The sequence below is a fragment of the Ascaphus truei genome, chromosome 2 (assembly GCF_040206685.1).
Source record: "Ascaphus truei isolate aAscTru1 chromosome 2, aAscTru1.hap1, whole genome shotgun sequence".
NCBI classification, from domain to species: Eukaryota; Metazoa; Chordata; class Amphibia; order Anura; family Ascaphidae; genus Ascaphus; species Ascaphus truei.
This window is the reverse complement of record NC_134484.1, coordinates 255,930,471-255,950,448: the sequence shown is the minus strand read 5'-3', so window position 1 is coordinate 255,950,448 and position 19,978 is coordinate 255,930,471. Positions and strand designations below refer to the sequence as shown.

The following is a 19,978-nucleotide window of genomic DNA, read 5'->3' as shown; positions in this document are numbered from 1 at the left end:
CCTCAGGTCCCCGCTTCACCCCAATCCCCGTGTCAGCCCGTGGGGCCGGTAGATTGGAGCGGGGATGTCCCTCAGGTCCCCGCTTCACCCCGATCCATGTGTCAGCCCGCGGGGCCGGGAGATTGGAGCGGGGATGTCCCCTCAGGTCCCCGCTTCACCCCGATCCACGTGTCAGCCCGCAGGGCCGGGAGATTGGAGCGGGGATGTCCCTCAGGTCCCCGCTTCACCCCGATCCCCGTATCAGCCCGTGGGGCCAGGAGATTGGAGCAGGGATGTCCCCTCAGGTCCCCGCTTCACCCCGATCAACGTGTCAGCCTGCGGGGTCGGGAGATTGGAGCGGGAGGGGGGGGGGAGTGGGGTGGTGGTGCTGGTCGCGGCCTTTCCTCTCTTCCGACCCCCCCGTGTGTGTAGAGTGAGAGAGTGTGTGTGTGTGTATGTATGTATATATAGGAGTGTGTGTGTGTGTTTGTATATGGGGGAGTGTGTGTGTGTATATATGGGAGTGTGTGTGTGTGTGTGTATATATGGGGGAGTGTGTGTGTGTGTGTGTGTGTGTATGGGGGAGTGTGTGTGTGTGTGTGTATATGGGGGAGTGTGTGTGTGTGTGTGTGTGTGTGTATATGGGGGAGTGTGTGTATGTGTGTGTGTGTGTGTGTGTATATGGGGGAGTATGTGTGTGTGTATATATGGGGGAGTGTGTGTGTGTGTATATGGGGGAGTGTGTGTGTGTGTGTATATGGGAGTGTGTGTGTATATGGGGGGAGTGTGTGTGTATATGGGGGAGTGTGTGTGTGTATATGGGAGAGTGTGTGTGTGTATATGGGGGAGTGTGTGTATATGGGGGAGTGTGTGTGTGTGTGTATATGTGTGTGTGTGTGTGTATATGTGTGTGTGTAGGACACCAGATCAGTCACCCCCCCACCTAGTCAGTCAAAGTTACCCAGTCAGTCACCATCTCCCCACCCAGTTCCCCCCCAACAGTCAGTCCCCCCTATCTCCTCCCTGTCTCTCCCCCCTCCCTGTCTCTCTCCCCTCCCTGTCTCTCCCCCCTCCCTGTCTCTCCCCCCTCCCTGTCTCTCACCCACACTCTCTGTCTGTCTCTCACCCACACTCTCTCTCTCTGTCTCTCACCCACTCTCTCTCTCTCTGTCTCTCACCCACTCTCTCTCTCTGTCTCTCACCCACTCTCTCTCTCTGTCTCTCACCCACTCTCTCTCTCTGTCTCTCACCCACTCTCTCTCTCTGTCTCTCACCCACTCTCTCTCTCTGTCTCTCACCCACTCTCTCTCTCTCTGTCTCTCACCTACTCTCTCTCTCTCTGTCTCTCACCCACTCTCTCTCTCTGTCTCTCACCCACTCTCTCTCTCTGTCTCTCACCCACTCTCTCTCTCTGTCTCTCACCCACTCTCTCTCTCTGTCTCTCATCCACTCTCTCTCTCTGTCTCTCACCCACTCTCTCTCTGTCTCTCACCCACTCTCTCTGTCTCTCACCCACTCTCTCTCTCTGTCTCTCACCCACTCTCTCTCTCTGTCTCTCACCCACTCTCTCTCTCTGTTTCTCACCCACTCTCTCTCTCGGTCTCTCACCCACTCTCTCTCTCTGTCTCTCACCCACTCTCTCTCTCTGTCTCTCACCCACTCTCTCTCTCTGTCTCTCACCCACTCTCTCTCTCTGTCTCTCACCCACTCTGTCTCTCACCCACTCTCTCTCTCTGTCTCTCACCCACTCTCTCTCTCTCTGTCTCTCACCCACTCTCTCTCTGTCTCTCACCCACTCTCTCTGTCTCTCACCCACTCTCTCTCTCTGTCTCTCACCCACTCTCTCTCTCTGTCTCTCACCCACTCTCTCTCTCTGTCTCTCACCCACTCTCTCTCTCTGTCTCTCACCCACACTCTCTGTCTGTCTCTCACCCACACTCTCTGTCTGTCTCTCACCCACACTCTCTGTCTGTCTCTCACCCACACTCTCTCTCTGTCTCTCACCCACACTCTCTCTCTCTCTGTCTCTCACCCACTCTCTCTCTCTCTGTCTCTCACCTACTCTCTCTCTCTCTGTCTCTCACCCACTCTCTCTCTCTGTCTCTCACCCACTCTCTCTCTCTGTCTCTCACCCACTCTCTCTCTCTGTCTCTCACCCACTCTCTCTCTCTGTCTCTCATCCACTCTCTCTCTCTGTCTCTCACCCACTCTCTCTCTGTCTCTCACCCACTCTCTCTGTCTCTCACCCACTCTCTCTCTCTGTCTCTCACCCACTCTCTCTCTCTGTCTCTCACCCACTCTCTCTCTCTGTTTCTCACCCACTCTCTCTCTCTGTCTCTCACCCACTCTCTCTCTCTGTCTCTCACCCACTCTCTCTCTCTGTCTCTCACCCACTCTCTCTCTCTGTCTCTCACCCACTCTCTCTCTCTGTCTCTCACCCACTCTCTCTCTCTGTCTCTCACCCACTCTCTCTCTCTGTCTCTCACCCACTCTCTCTCTCTCTGTCTCTCACCCACTCTCGATCTGGATATCTTATTTACCCTATATATCTTAACTGCCCTATACTACACCAACATAATTTATACTGCTTTCTTCCAGATCTGACTCAAGCTTCACATGGAAGACATCGGAACCCCCCCTAACCCAGAAGTATAACTCCAATGTATAACATTGCGGGAATGCGGGTACCTAGACATTGAGGGATTGCTGCTTTAGTTATTGTGAAGCGGGGACGTCCAGACACTGGTTAAGGGGTTCAGGAAACTAGTCACTCACATCTGGCTTTTATTTCTAGATCCAACATTTACTTACACACACACACACACACGTAACAAGGACTAATTGTAGTATAATGTAATACAATAAATACATTTGTCAAAAGCGAATGTTCTGACTAGGAATTTATTAAATGTATTTTATTTATATATTTTATTTTAAAGCGGGGTTGGGGGCGGGACTAGGGTTGGGGGGCGGGACTAGGGCCGGGGTTGTGGGCGGGACTAGGTTGCGAGTAGATTTTTTGGTTGGGCTAGTAGATTTTTGGGTGATTTGTCGAACACTGCTTTTATATATACTGTATATATATATATATATATATATATAAACAAAACACAAAGAAGCGCAAGCTCCATATATATAATACCCACTTAGTTAGAAAGGGCTGGAGTAAAAGGTTTAGTTATTTTCCAAAGTGGAGTAGGCCTTTATTTTGTTTGTTTTTGTATGTTTTCCCTTGTTAAAGGAACAGGCACAATAAAGCCAAGATATAACTTCACCCTAATCGATCTCCATTAAATGTACCACTGCACACATCTCTAACAGTCCACATATAAGCTATTACACCTTCATTTAACTGAGTTTGCTAGTTAAGGGATCTAAGTGAGTTAAGAATTTAAGTGAGTTAAGAATTCTGCCGTGATTACAGTTGAAGCAATTTAGGAGCTATGAGGCCTGTCTAAGAAAATTCACACATGGTTGTCAAAAATAATTCACTTATATATATCTCAGTAGCGAAAAATTTGCTAAATGATTTGACTGTGAAGTATCCCATTAGAATATGAAAGTTAAGAGCAATATTTTAAACAATTCTTCTGAATGGTCAGTGGTTCTTAAACCTGTCGTTTGGGCTCTAGCCAGACTTTGTAATATCCTATTTATATGCAATGCATCAGGTGCATTAGCCTATGTGCAAATGAATCAGTCATTCCTAAAGACCACTGTGGCCAGTGGCCATCGGGAGAGTTTGAGAACCACTGATCTAAGTAGAACTGGGGCGTAAACCATTACTCCAGATGTGTCAAAGAAAAATTCCCATTATTTCTTTAATACAGCGGATGCAGATGTTTTGCCTAAGAATTTCACCAGGTTTGCCTTGATACATAAGCCCCATTGTTTGTTTCTCTCTTCCACTGAGTATTTATCTTATTAAACACAGTGTACAAAGTCCTGCAAAGGGAATTTCCACTAATCTGATGCCTTTTCTTACCTAGTTTGATGCAACAAATATAATAACCAATGGATGCTCATTTAAATGCATACATAATAAGTATTTCCAATTCAATAATAGTAAAATCAACTGTTATTCTAATCATAAAGATTTTTTTTTTACTTCATTGGCATTGTTGAAATAGGTCATATTAAAACATCAAAACATGTAGCACTGCGCAATTTTTTTTTCCTTTTTATTACCGGACTGAAGCAGGGGGTATCCTAAGATAAACATTGTTAATTTCAGCTCCGGGGACCCCCTGCTTCCAGAGATACTTACCTCCGTAGGCGTGCAGTAATCTCTCTTTGGAGCTTAAATGTCCAGGTCACATGGGCCAATAGGAAGCGGCAAGGGATGACCTCACGGCTTCCTACTGGTCTGCATGACGCGGGACATTTAAGTGCCACCATTTCATTAGGCACACAGTTCCCTGGCTGCAGATACCGGCACCAGCTACAGAAGTAAGTATCTCGGGAAGAAAGGCGTCCCCAGAGCTAAAATTAACAGTTCAGCTCCAGAGACCCCAGCTCCAGAGACCCCATACTTCAATCCTGTATTTAAAAAAATTATAATTTAAATTGTGCAGTGCTACATGTTCGGCTGCTATAAAGCATATAGTATATAGAGCTTTGTTGATTTTACTGGTATGTCCATGTTGTTTGTACCCCAACTATTGTGATTTATATTTAAATGGAGATGTGCGAGTATCTGCAGAACAGTCTATTGCAGTCATTAATCGTGGTGCTGACTACGTCTGCGTGGGAATCTTTAAGCTACACGACTACTCAATATACACTTAAATGTGACCGGAGGCACAATAACTTCCATGCTACTTCTGCTTCAACATTCTGAACTTTTTATTAAGCAGCATTCAACCTCATGAAGGGGCTTATAACTCCAAAATGTTGTGCCAGCTAACCCTTTGAGTGCCGGCTGGGCTGCGACACCAAAATGCCATGATCCATCTGTCACTGATGACAAGATGGAAGAGGAGTCCCCCTCTTCTACACCTCTTCCTATTAGATCACAATCTGTCCTACAAAAACGACCAATTAGATTAGGGGTGGACAACTCCAGTCCTCAACGGCCACCAATGACTGAGCCACTGATTGAGCCACCTGTACTGAAGCAGGGATATCCTTAAAACCTGTCCTGTTGGTGGCCCTTGAGGACTGAAGTTGACCACTGCTGGATTAGATTGATGTATCTGCTACATCATGTGGTCCTTAGAGGTCCACACCCCATTACATAGTGCCGCCGTCTCTGGGCGCCCAAAGGGTTAATATCTGCTTCAAAAAAAGTTCAGATGGATAAAGCTGAAGTAGCATGCATGTTATTGTGTGATGGCTCAAATTGAACTGTTTATTGATTTGTATTTAAACCGAAAATCAATGCAACAATATTGACACTTCAAGACTATACAGCAGGGGACAGTACAGTACCTGTAAACATACGACGATCGGCTTCAGAGCTGTGTTCGTTTAGACATTGTCGGTTTGAGCATATGAGCTTGCCAGCAATACAAGCGCAGATATTGCAGTCTACTTTGAAAGACGTTCCGTGGTCTAGAAATACATACGTGAATTTCAATTAACTCACAAATACTGTTTTCCAAGGCACAGGCATGTTTTCTTTTATAACACCTACATAAAGTGTTCAAGAGTTGTAAATAACTCAGTTGATAACATTTGAAAGCACATTGAACAAGCCTTTCCTACCGCTAAACAAGATAACAATAAATGCAAAACTCCACATCAGAAACTCGCCAACGAATATATAACCCCAATAACTACTGTCATTGAATGTTAAAGTCCCGCAGGATCCCTGATCACTTGGGAAGATGCAGTCTACACTGGGTTATTTTCAATAGTAAGAAAGAAAGGGTCTCTGTATGAAGACCTTGCTTTCCTTGATGTCAATTTCTTAAGTATAGCCCCCGTATCCCTCAGGGGATTGTCACATGCTGCGGCTTAGTCAATAGGGCGGCTGCATTTGCAATTAAGGCCTTTTCAGTGCAAGGGAGCCTGCGCTGGCAGTTCTGAATAGAGACAGTTAAGAGAGGCTGCAGTTACATGTTGCTAGGCAACCAGTGAAGCTGTGAGAGATGACAGTTTAGACAGCTTTTTAAAAGAGTGTCAGTTGGAGCTGGGAGCTGGGTGAGTTAGGGTGTGTGTGCAGGGAGCAGTAGCCCCTAGCACTAGGCCTAGTTACCCCCAGAGGTCCCAGATAAGTTACCATTCCCCATTTTATGGTTGCTTCAGGGACAGGCCCTACGTAAGGAGATCTGCCCCTTTAGCTATTTGGTTAAGTTAGGACACCCTCAGTGTCGAGCAGCCTGATTGCTGGGTCTGGGCTCAGACCCCTCAGTTACATAGAGACTATCTTCGTGAAGGCCAAGTCAAGCAGTGACGGTGGCCTGCCGGCTAAAGGCGGATCCCCGTCAAGGTACAGACGGTGTGGAGCTGTGGTGATATTATCCACGCTGGAAGTCACCCCACGCATAGGAGGACATCACGTCGGATCAGACGGATCCAACCCGGTTGTATAGCGGTACCCACGGGCTGGAGCCCCGGGCAGGTATCTATAAATAGTGCACCAATACGTCCAGGGATAGCGCTATCTCCATCACATGTGGGTGGGTTTGGACATAAGGTACTCTGGGGAATACTTATGTTGATGTGTGCACCCGGTGCACTTCTATGTGTATGGCTATATGCATTATTCTGTGTGGTACAGGTACCAAAGTTATTAGTATTAGCAATAGTAAACAGTTATTAGCATACACTGTGTGCGTGTCTTATTATTGTGGTTCCTGTAAGAGGACCATCCCACTCAGGTGGGAACCCTTACAGGTGGAGGCGCTGTGTACGACGAATCAGGTAACCCCTGGCTCCCAGTGGCGGAGGTTCAGGTCTTCTGTGAGCCTATCAGGTAACGCACCACACCAGGTAACACAATTGTATTTCCCCACCTGGTCCCCGTCTGCGATAGGGGGGGGAAAAGGTGTTACATAAGGTTGATGCAAGTAAGAGTTAGGGAGAAGTTAACCCTTTCGTAGTCACAGGGTCTGCGGTAGCTGAGTGCCACAGGCCTTCCCGGCATCGCAAACCATGTGACTGCTTCTATAGAGATAACGTGGCGAGATGAAAGCGTCTCTCAGTAAGTGCCACAAACGGAAAAGGAAGCTCTCCTTTTACTTATCGATCACTTTTACAGCTCCTTGAGAACTGTGAATGTCATCTCCCCCTAAAAACGAGCAAAAAGGCCATGAGCGAAAATAACAGGGTGTAACAGTGAGCCGGCCCTGGTAACATTCACTGAACGGACATCCAGATTGTGAAGGGAGCAATATTTCAGGAACACCCCAAAAAAGAAATAAACAATAATGGTGCCGCAAAATCACACAACAGTGGAGCAGTGAAGTCTTGGCTCAAGTAGATTACAACAGGTAAGGGAAGAATCAGCGTTAACGGGAAACATGATAGATGGATATTCAGAAGCGCTCTCAATCGGTAGTATTCATGGAAAACAACAAGGAGAGACCATGGTGTGGACCAATAAACAAAAATGTATGTAAGTTATAATATGATAGTGCTCCTGAGGAAGCTGACGTTTAGTTCAGCGAAACGCGTAGAGCTTGTACACCGCATGCAGCTGCTCCTGATCCAGAGGTGGAGGTGAAGAGCCTGCTGTGCCGTCCTACCATCTACTTTTCCCTCCGTCTTGCCGGAAGCTGTCGGTCCTTGACGGATGTGACGTTAGACGCCGTCCACCGCGATCTGACTGAGGGAGCTTTGAAGTGAACGTGAATGGCCAGACTACCACCTCTCCCGACGTGAACTACACTGCCTCAAAAGATACCTTTATGTGCCCGCTATTGATGTACATATTGTGAGTACATTTCTTATGCTTTTAACTTACGCTGATTCTTCACTTACCTGTTGTAGCCAAGACTTCACTGCTCCACTGTTGTGTGATTTTGCTGCACCATTATTGTTTATTTCTTTTTTGGGGTGTTCCTGAAATATCGCTCCCTTTACAATCTGGATGTCCGTTACTGCCTATGAGGGACCTTGTACAAATTCCCTGTGTAGGTTGAGAATTTTTCTAATTCACCTTACAACTCACTGATATTTTATTTATTATATATTCATCACTGTACTGTTGTTTAGCGCCTTTCTAAATCACTTGGGTTTACCCAAAATTCACTGAACGTCATACAGTGTATTCATGGCTGTAGAGTTAAAGAAGCAGTCCCTCCCTACCCGCAACCAACCCTCGTTTTTTTTTTGGCATGATGGGAACCAGAGCTGAATTGTAATATTTTTACCCCTGAGTTTCCAAAATAATGTCCGGTAAAAGTAGCACCTGCACTTGCTGGTTTTTAAATCCCATACGTCAAGTGGGCCAATAGAAACTGCAGCAAAAGACGTTGCGGCTTATTAGTGGTCCACGTGACCACGGTGATTTAAACAGCCATTTTGCTTCACCTGGAGGGGGCTGAAACGTGCTACTTTTTACCAGTGAGTATCTTGAGAAATAGAGGTCCCCTAGCTGCAAAAAGAACAGTTTAGCTCCAAGGACGCCCCAGTTTCAATTCTGGTAAAAAAAAAAGGAGGGGGGTTCAAAATTTTTAAAAAGTAGGGAATTCTGCTACTTTAAGAAATGCACATGTCATACATGTTTGTCTTTAATTTTGCTTCTCTATAAAAAAATATTTGCTTTAGACATTTCCTCCAAATGTAAGTTGTGTTAACATTAAAATTATGCAAACTTTTATTGAAATGGTTTAATAGAGGAGTCACTGGGTGGTCTACTTTGATTAAAAACAAGCCTTACATTGGTTAAATCTTTGAGGTAATAGAATGAACAAACAACAAAACAAGTTGTGGTGAGTAAAAAAAGTTACAAAAACTGTCCACAGTACAGTGTACAGAAAATCGAAAAACAGTACAAGATGTGAGCACATTCACATCCCAGACAGGTCTGAAACCTTGTATTTCCCCATTATCCCTTATTATAGAGTGATTCCACTGCAGCCAGAGATTCTGGGTAATGACATGTGAATGAGCACTCACATTAAACATAAGCTTATGCCTGCAGTATTACACAGCTTTTTGAGCGCAACCTTGGTTAAAGAAGTACATAGCCAGTAAAGCTACAGTACTCAAACAGCTGTTCCAACCTTTTCATCTCATCAATGTGAGGTTTGTTTAAAAATTGACAGATCTCAGATTCAGTGTGGTCTACTGTATAAATATAAACAAAAATTATATGAACAATAGGGTTGCCCTTTAAAAAAAAAACATTTAAAGCAGCACCTATCCAATTTTGTATTTTATTTTTGTAACTACATTATGGACTTTTTTTTACAGCATTCAAACCAGGGGGTCCTTCGGGTCTGAATTGCGCTATATTTTGCTCCATGGGCTGCTATATCCCAAGATGCTTACTCGTTTCGTTGTTGCCAATTCTTGCATGTCCCGCAGTCCAAAAGGAAGCAGCAAGATCATCAGGGGGATGTTTAAATGACCAGGAAGACACACTGGTAACGAATGTTGGGAACTAGTGGGGCTCTGGAGATAGAAATAGTGTGGTTCACTCAGATTTAAATTCTGTAAAGAAAATCCAGATAAATTGGGCAAGATTGATGCTTTACCATGACAGCCTTTACTTTTAGAGCAGTAATGGTTCTAAGTTCTTCGGTGTAATTGTTACTGTTATGACTGCATTGAAATGGAAAAATATTAAACATTTGTAGATATTGTATTTTTCTCTAGGTTTAATTTTATTTTGTCATACATTCCCGGCACCAAAAACGTCAAGGCTGATGCCCTCTCTAGACAATACTCTTCAGAAGAAAGACCAGAAAAAACCACTGAGTCCATCCTTCCTAAACAAAGGATCCTCGCAGTCGCAGCGTTCAAGAATCTTGAGAAGATCATTAAATCCCAAAAAACATCTTCCGACTGGTCTTGAGGTTCCAAAGGACACTTTGTATGTAGAGCCCAAGTTCGTTCCTGAGATACTTGATTGGGGACATGCTGCCCGCTCGGCAGGACATCCAGGATTCAAGAAAACCTTGGATCTCATCGTCGCACCTTCTGGTGGCCCAATATGGCCAAAACCATTTTCAAATTCACACGGTCCTGTCCGGTATGTGCACGTAACAAGATTCCTCGTCAGAAACCCCAGGGTCTTCTCTTACCTTTACCCATCCCGGAGCGCCCCTGGTCACACATATCCATGGACTTTATTGCTGAGTTGCCTAGGTCGAATGGCATGAACACCATTCTAGTAGTAGTGGACCGTTTTTCCAAAATGGCACATTTCATCCCTCTCAAAGGATTACCTTCCTCACCCGCCCTAGCCAATATTTTCTACAAAGAGATTTTCTGGATCCATGGGATTCCTACATCCATCGTATCTGATCGGGGCTCTCAATTTGTCTCCAGATTCTGGAGGACTTTCACCAAAAGACTGGCCATCTCTTCTTCCTTTTCTTCTGGATATCACCCTCAATCTAACGGACAGACCGAGAGAGTTAATCAATCCCTCGAGAAATATTTAAGGTGCTTAGTCTCTAACTCTCAGGATGACTGGGCAGAATTACTTACCTTGGCTGAGTATGCTTTTAATTCCTCCAGGAACGAGTCCACTCGTGAGACTCCTTTCTTTATGAATTATGGATTCCATCCGGCTCGCCTACCTATTTCTAATATCTCTTCTGGAGTACCAGCTGTGGACGAACACATCGCCCTCCTACAGGACTCTTGGTCCAGAATTCAATCTGCACTTCAAAAGGCCTCCCTTACATCTAAAACTCAGGCTGACTGTTGTCGCAGACCTGCACCCAACTACAAGCCTGGGGACAAGGTTTGGTTGTCTACCAAGAATATCCATCTCAAAACCCCATCCCCCAAATTGGCAGCTAGGTTCCTGGGTCCTTTCCCTATCATGGAGCAGGTAAACCCGGTGTCCTTCCGACTTCAATTACCTCAAAACATGAGAATCCCTAACGTTTTTTCACACTTCGCTTCTCAAACCCTTCATCTCCAGTTCCCTCTTTCCGGACCACACTCTTAAACCAGACCCAGTGATCATACAGGGCAACGAGGAGTACGAGGTCCAAGCTATACTGGATTGCCGCCTCTCAAGAGGTAAGGTTCAATTCCTGGTCCATTGGAAGGGCTTTGGACCCGCAGAGAGATCTTGGGTACCTCTTAAAGATATCCATGCACCTGGACTTCTCAAACGTTTCCGAAGGAAGTTTCCATCTAAACCCTGGGAGGATCGTCCTGAGGCCGACCCTGAAGGGTGGGGTACTGTGAGGATCCGGGGGTCGCGGCGGCCGCAGCATGGCCTCCCCTCACCTCGTGTTCCGCCTGCTGCTGCGGGACGCTCCCGACGTCGGCTCCCTCCAGTCTCAGTGATTTGGGGATTCCCTCCTCGTCCCCGGCGGGCGGTTGCTGCTGTTCACGGGTGCGCGCCCGTCTCTGTTACAGAGCGCGTGAAGGATCCTTTTAATTTATTCACTGCTCCTGCAGTGAAGCTCCGTCCCCAACACACACACAGAGTTCAATTAGGCTCAAAGACTGCTAACCTGTATCCTCCCTTTGACAACCTATCCAGGACAGCTCCATGCACTCCTCCAGGTCTGACCCCTCTTCCTACTGGTCAGCCACACTTTATATTGCCTGTCCTGCCACTCATTCATTGCTCGACATAGTCTCCACTGCGGAGGTCTTCTCTGGCACTCTCTCTCTTTATTTGCACAGGACTCTACTTGGCTTGGCGGACGTCACCTCCTGGCTCTCTATTCCTGCTTGGACTCCGACCTTCCGGAATTCTCCTACCCCGACCTTGGCTAACGGCAACGACAACGGAACTTCTTTAACCGGTACCGGCAAGTATTGCTAGCAATCACCACCTGCCTGGCAACGCCTATTCACCAACTCCGGACACGCTCCTTTTGCTGCGGGTGTGTGTTCCTTTACCTCCCAACCTCAGTATAAGGGACGGGTCTGGTCTGCGGGCAGCACCGGCGTAACAAATGTTTTTTTGAATGGGGAAAAGCGCTATTAGCCATCTATGGTTAATAGCCCTTTTGTTCATTCCTGTGTTGTGTTGTTGGTAGAGTGGGTGGGTGAAGGGGTAGTTGCCCCGGGGTGGGAATTTAGGCCTTGAAAGAGGATAACACGAGGGGTTAACCCCTTCATTACCTTAGCGATTGTAATCACTAAGGTAATGAACGGGTTAATTCCTACTACAACCCTGTAGGGAAACCTAAACACCCACCCTGGGGCAACTTACATCTTCACCCACACCCTCTACCAACAACAAAGCAGTGCCTGCTATTTAACCCTTTCATTATCTTAGCAGTTTGCCGCTAAACTAATGAAACTGGCTGTAATTTTATTTTTATTACCTAGGTTTGAATCTGGCGGTCTCCGGGAGCTGAAATGAATGCGGGTCAGCTCCGGAGACCCCTGGATTTGATCCTATACAGTAAAAATAAACTCCGTGATATGCAAATCGCGAATTCGATCTGGCCACCTTTTAGATTGCGAGAAAAGAATAAACAACAAACAATTTAACCCACTACAAGCGCTAATCTACATACAAATTGGTGATCTAAACAAAAGTGATTATGTGTATACAATCATAAGTGATTAATGTAAGGGAGGAGGAGCTTAGTATTTTGATCCGGTCTGACCACCATAGCCACCTGACGCCGTGAGAGCGCCCTGCATTTCTGACGCCATTGGTTCGCCGGTTGCGGGTGCTGCAATCAGTCAGCCTCTCCGTCGGCTGTTCAGGCTGGTAACAGGTTGTGGACAGCATTCGTGTGTCACATCACTATCCCTCATACAATGTAAGTGTGGGTAGTTTGTGTTTTAAGTATTTTATTAAAGTGTATTACGTACTACACTATCCGTGTCCTATTTCCCTACACGCATGGGTGTGCTGTATCGGGTCCATCTGCGAGTGCAATTGCCGTCCTAAGGGAAGAAAAATCACGTCAGACCACGTGGGGTCCGTGGAAAAACATGTGGAAGATAGGACAAGTACAGATTCTCTCCCCTGTACCAACAAGAGATTATCTTGTGAGTAGGGCTTTTTTCAGTTCTAGATAGGGACCTGTGCTGTTACCTACTGCGCAATTGGTGTGTCCCTTTGTTTCTATCATTCCAGAACCATCGTGGAGATACCCCTCAGGACACCCCCATCGATCTGGAACTTTCTCTCAACATTCCATCTACCATCCAGAGAAGTCTCCAATTTAAGACTATCAATTTGGACTACGGTATCTTGGACATTAATAGCGCCGGGGACACTTATTTTGTATTTTGTCTACAGGCAAGAAAAGAATGCATGATTTTATGGTGCAATATCTCTGAGCTTAGTGAATAGTAGTAAAAACACGAGTTTGGGCATTTTTCCAGCTACCACACTACTTCTTATAGCCAGAGTGTTAAAGCTTGTTAATAAAAACATTTTAGTGCGATATTGCATGTGTAGCTATTCACAAAGCTTTGATAACATGGCAATATCGCTTGAAAAGGGCACTTAACCAGCATTAATGCACTTATTGAAGTTTAGTGAATAGGCCCCTCAGCATGTTAATTAGGAGCAGAACATAAATGTTGTACCTTTACACTCACATGCCAAAGTGTAAAAGTTTAGGGAGGAAAATAAGTGAGAACTCATGGATGAAGAGTTGGCAAATATGACATCAACTCACATAGGTATTCATAATCTTGCCCAACTAAATGTGGTTAAATCTGTAAGCTACAATCTAGTGCATAGCACTCTCACTTTTTCGTTGTCCACCGACAATACATGATTTCTGCAAGTCGACACATTGCATTTCCATACAGTTTTCCAGTGTCCCGCTTTGTCCACAAGTACAAATTTTATAACAACCAACTTCTCCTGATGAGGGAACCTGAATAAGCGCTCCTTGACGCACAAGAAAATCTGATGCTTCTCCCAACTTGCAACCTGTATGGATAACAAATGGACAAATGAAGAACAATAATCCCTATTAGAAATAATATTCAAAACACTAACGTATTCAACAGAAAAAACATTGGAAGGAGCTCTAACACTCTAGAATAGGGGTGGGCAAAGTACAGCACAGGGCTGTGAAGAGTGAGGGGGTGAGGAGTGAGAGAGAGGGAGGAGGAGGAGAGAGAGGGGGAGGGGGAGAGAGAGTGTGAGAGAGAGAGAGGGGAAGGGAGGGAGAGGGAGGTGAAAGGGGTGGGGTGAGAGAGAGGAGAAGGGAGTGGTGAGAAATGAGAGAGGATGTGGAGGAGGGAGGGAGAGAGTGAGAGAGAGAGAGAGGGAGAGGGAAAGAGAGAAAGGTTGTGTGAGAGAGAGAGAGAAAGGGAGAGGGGGATGGGGGGAGAGGGAGGGAGAGGGAGGTGAAAGGGGAGGGATGAGAGAGAAGAGAGGGGAGGTGTGAGAAATGAGAGAGGATGTGGAGGAGTGATGGAGAAGGGGGCGAAGTGAGAGAGATGGAGAGGAGGATTAAAAGAGAAGAAGGGGGAGAGTTAGAAAGAAGGGGGAAGAGTGTGAGAGAAAGGAGAGTGGGAAAAGTGAAAGGGAAGCTGAGAGTGAGGGCGGGTAAGAAAGGATAGGGGAGACGCAGGTGAGAAGAAGAGTATGTAGGGTAGAAGCTGGAGAGGAGGGGAGCATGTGGGGGAGAAGCTGGAGAGGAGGGGAGCATGTGGGGGAGAAGCTGGAGAGGAGGGGAGCTTTGCTACGTTTCGCAAGCCACAGACTTATTGTAGATTTTACATTAAGTGTGTGGCCCGCGAAGCTTGTCAAGTGGCCGTCCAGCCAATATAATGACCCACCCCTGCTCTAGAAAATAAGAGTCACCATGCAGTCCATGAAGAGGTTCACTGAAACTAGAGGTTAAAAAATGTGCTTTTCAAAGCCAAGCAGTGTCAAAATTGATCGTGTTACATAAGATGATCCCTAAAACACAGCCAATTAGAAAGACGGCTAAATTCTAGAGTAAGTCAGTCAACATATCTCTAACATCAAGAATAACAGAGTTTAAGACAAAATATATTTTTACCTTGTGCACAAAAATATGGTAGACATGTTTCCTCAGTGTGGCATCCTTTTCTGTTTACCTCACACAAGTGATTAGCTGGGCAAGGATTTGGATTGCACGGATGTGTGACTTCTTCTACAGCATTATCCAATGGACTTGATCCTGAGATGGTAAAATGAAAGTCATTTACGTCTGTGACTCAAAATCGAGTTTAGCTGGAGCAGAAAAAAACCACTAACATTTCCCCTCAATGGACATGTGACGAGTTTATCAGCTGAATATAAAATATGGTAGTAATGAATTCCTGTGTTGCATCAATCCCCACCCCCTCTTTTTTTCTTCTACAGTAGTACTAACTTGCACCATGCAATAAATGTACCATTTAAAAGAGCTGCATCTGTTTTGTGAGCTTGCAATAAAATAGTGCTTCTAAAACTGTGGTCACTGGAATGTTGTCCCCCAAGGGATACGTAACATTGAAGTGATCCGTAATACAGAATAGTTTGAGAAGCCCTACCATGCAGTATGAAACTCTGCTGTCACATTGGTTGGATGCCTTTGCTTCTCACAAAGCAACTTCTGCATCTCAGGCCAATACATTAATAGGATATAAAACGGTGAGAGGTGAGTTAACTTTCATGTTTATCTACAGTAAAGGAGAGCTTGCTGTTAACAATCAGAGTTTATTAAAGATCTGTGAGCCTACTTACGAAGGTAAGTGTCCAGTGGGATACAATCCTCAGTGTCATCTGTGGAAGAGAGCAGGTCACAGATGCTTTCTGCTGTGTGGCTCTCCGGAAACCTACTATGATCTCCACACTTTTTAAGTATTTCCACACAATCTGTTCTTCAGTGAAGAAAGGAAAGGAATAGGCATTATATACTATTTACATCATTAGCCGGTTGTTTTGATACCATTTGGTGAAAAAACAAACAAGATATTACTTTATACAGTAGATGGATAGAGGTTTCGAAACATGCTGTAGCTCTTCTTCATGTGTGCTATACCCAGCCTTACATATCATTATGTGGCAATAGTGGAATAGTAAATGCTTTGGGAAGATAGAACTAGACATTGTTTTGTCTTTATTTAAAGGGTAAACATCTTGCTTTAGTGCATCAGCTAATCAAATCATATTACACCTTTTATATACTTGGGGGGGGGGGAGATTCTCATGTTGAATTCTTAACCTGTAAAGATGGTTCTCCTCTTACTTGAAAAATGCCCTACTGGAATTAGTATTATGCGTGGGGGAAAAAGAACACATTCCATTAAAAAAATGTATCTGCTAATGTAGCCTTTTAGCAAAGCTGCCATATTGTTCATAGTTACATTGTTTTGTTTGCATAACTTATTTTTTTGTGAGCAGAAAGTGGCTGCAGTTTTTATTCAATTAATATCATGAAACTTTTAAAGAAAATGAAATAACATATTTTTTTAAGGAAATAAAAATACTTTTGGAAGTGGGGTTTTAGGAGGCATGGCCTTAACTTTATGGTCATTTTATTTTAATGTTTGCTATTTTTCTGTCGGAATTACATATTTTTAATTATAACTCATGCCAAATATCCTGCATATAAGGATTCATAAAACACAACAGTGCCTCTACTACCCCTTTCAGTGTTAGGGGTGCAGGTCACATATACAGTATTAAATAGGATTGCACGTCATGTTTCAACAGATGACCATTTCATTTTTTTGTTTAATTGTTTTTTGAAGCTTTAGTCATTCCTTTTAGCCATGATACTACTGTACGCAGAAAAACAAACTCCGTGAAGGTTAAGGTGTGACTATTTACATAAAAGCTACAAAACACTTTTTCAAATTTATGTTACAAAGTTTCTGTGCTCTAAAACCCTAAAACATATATATTTTTTCAGCTTTCGTAAAGAGAGCCCTTACTTGCAAATGATGCTTCCTCTAGATTTACTGTGGCAAGGTTTAATCTGTAGCGAGCACGCAATTGCCTTCCACGTGTCAGGGTAACATTTCTTAATATCCAAAACAGGAATATTCATGAAAGGCATTTTGATGCTTCCTTTCTCCCAGAGTTTCATGTCATTCATTGCTCCCTGATCTGACTGGGCATTGCAGCTTCGGAAGAGTCCAGTTGGTCTGAAACATAAAAATAAATGTATGTATGTATGTATGTATGTATGTATGTATATATATATATATAAATATATATTAAAAAAATATATATATACACGTGTATATACATGCATGGCTCGACACATTCTAAAACATCCCACGCCTCCCCAAAAAAGTAACTCGCCCCCCAAAAAGAAACTCTCTCACCCCCCACACCTTACCCGCTCGCGACTCTTACCTGCGGCGGGGTGGTGCTGCATCTCTCGCCAGTCTCAACTTTGCTTGTCTCCCCTGCAGCTCATGTGAAAATGGCTGTGCGGCGTCGCATGACTCCGCATTGCCATGACATCAGGATGCTATGTGATGTCACATGTATCAAGTTGTCATGGCAACTTGACGCAGCGAATGTTGTGACATTACGTAGAGTCCTGTTGTTGTCATGGCAACACAGCGTCATTTGACGCAGCGCAGCCATTTTCACATGAGCTGCAGGGGAGACACTTGAAGTTGCAGGGGAAAAGTAGGAGAATGGAGGGAAACGCTGCCGTACTCCGTCGCAGGTAACACTCCACAACAGGCAAAATGCACTGACCCGAGGTGAGTTGGCGAGTGCATTTGTCGAGGTATATATATATATATATATATATTTATCTCTATGTACATCCATTTAAAACAGCAATCTTGCTCTTTTGTTCATATTTTTGTTTCATACTCTGCCGGGGTTTCGTATCGGAACAGTTTGTGTTGCACAAAATACTTTTTCAGTTTATTTGCTCATCACTTATAATAGCCACTAGTGTCACACATTGTGCTGTTTGCAACCTTAAAGTACAGCAATTTAATTAGCAACTGTGGTGCTTTGTGTTTACGAATCAATAAATTTGATTAACAAAGCAGTGCCCTTAATTCATTTTCATTCCTCCCACCTTGCTAATTAAATTATAAAATGATGTGCATGGCTTTCTGTTACTTTCTTTGATGCCCTCGGACCGAAGTGTAATGTTGCTTCTGATTAACCGCTATAGTAATTAAGGGGTTAACCTCACCCTCTACCAACCCGGAGGCATAACAACCCTCCCCGGGGCAACTACTCCCACCCCCTTTACCCCCATCACCACACAAACAAATGGGCAAAAGCACTTGTAGCCAAAAATGGCTAATAGCACGTTTGCCCATTTGTTTGCAAAACAAAAGAAATACACAATAAAATAACATTGACATAACAGTACAATAGATTATCAAAGTGTGAACCCCGCTACAGCTAAATACTAAGTATGTATGAACAGTAAGGTGATATGGGTGTTGTAATAGGTAAATAGCAAAGAAGCAAGAACCCAAATAAAGCACTCAAACTGGAGGTGTTAGTGACAATCTTAAATTTTTTTTAATATTAAACTGATTAAAATAATGGGTTTTAAAATTCAACAAAGACACACATATATTAACCCTATGTTGAGTGTATATGACACTCCGGGTACTATAAAGAAGCGAACAAGTGAGGTGGATTAAATCAAATGTTCGGTGACGGAGCTGGTGTTCAGTATTCCCTAAATACAGTTGCCTCGGTTGAGGCAGAGGTGAGGATGCATAGTAAACCTGCCTATATGAAGCAGGTAATAACCAACCAAATAGGGATGTAGTGCATGTAGTGCATGTATAGCTAGTAATAAGAACAGCTGACAGATACCAGGTGACGGTGTGGCTGAATGGGTATGCCTGTGCACATATTAATGACTGTGCTCAACCGTCTGGTACTGTACTAGCCAAGATAGTATAAGTAACCATGCACATCCCTAAATATAGGTGTCACCACTAAAAGCTGCCTATAAGAGGAGAGTCTCCAAATAAATACAAGCTGATAGTAAACACTTGAGTGGATAAGTGACTAATAGATACCCAGTGACGGTGTGGCTGTGTGTATGCCTATGCACATATTCATGAATGTGCGCCACCCTCCTGGGTAATACTGCCACTGGAGGAACCTTGGTAGGTATTAAACTAGCAAATAATCACCTCTCCGACAATCACGAGTGAACTGTCAATACTCTAGCCCAATATCAGAGGGGATGCACGCGTGTGGTCTGGCAGCTGCTCGCACATGCGAGTCTGGAGGCTGCCACGTCAATACTGACCTTGCTTAGCCTTCAGAAAGCGTTTCACTCGCGAAACGCGCGCGTCGACACCCGTCACGTGCACGCGAAAGGTCAGTATTGACGTGGCAGGCTCCAGACTCGCATGTTAAAGCGGGACTAGGGGCGGTGTTGGGGGCGGAACTAGGGTGGGGTTGGGGGCGGGACTTGGGCGGGACTAGGTGGCGAGTAGATTTTGTGGTTCAGCGAGTAGATTTTTGGGTGATTTGTCAAGCACTGTATATATATATATATATATACATGTCATTTCCCAGAATCCCTTGCTGCAGTGGAAGTGCTGTGTGCTGGGCGATAATGGTGAAAGACAGGGTTTCAGACCAGTCTAAGACATGCAAATGAATATACAGGAATATTTACAGTTGCTTTATGCTTTACTGTGGAGGGTTTTTGTCACTTTTTTTACCCACCATAACCTTAATAAGTGTGGTGATTACCGACTCTTATCTCATTTGAGCAAATGCCAGCAACCAACCTCACACTGATGATAGCCATCAAGGTTGAAACATGTCCGTGAGTGGGTTTACTGGCTTTGCATCTCCCAAGCCCTTGCTTAAAAGCTGTGTCTAAAGCAGCATGCATTGGCTAAGGGTTTCTCATGTAATGTGAGCTTGAGATAAAAGGTGGCACTGTGTGCTCATTTGCATGTCATTTCCCAGAATCCCTTTCTGCAGTGGAAGTGCTGTGTGCTGGTTGATAATGGT

The 19,978-nt window shown here is 44.6% G+C and overlaps 1 protein-coding gene across 1 annotated transcript in view; it reads right to left on the bottom strand.

Annotated features, from left to right (window-relative positions):
• Positions 1-19,978, bottom strand: part of RECK (reversion inducing cysteine rich protein with kazal motifs) — a 244,147-nt gene that overhangs the window by 91,530 nt on the left and 132,639 nt on the right. The window contains exons 11-15 of the mRNA XM_075588575.1: positions 16,939-17,151; positions 15,746-15,882; positions 15,057-15,197; positions 13,787-13,972; positions 5,410-5,532 (exon numbers count right to left, since the gene is read on the bottom strand). Of these exons, the coding sequence (XP_075444690.1) occupies positions 5,410-5,532; positions 13,787-13,972; positions 15,057-15,197; positions 15,746-15,882; positions 16,939-17,151 (800 nt within the window). The remainder of the gene's footprint in view (positions 1-5,409; positions 5,533-13,786; positions 13,973-15,056; positions 15,198-15,745; positions 15,883-16,938; positions 17,152-19,978) is intronic.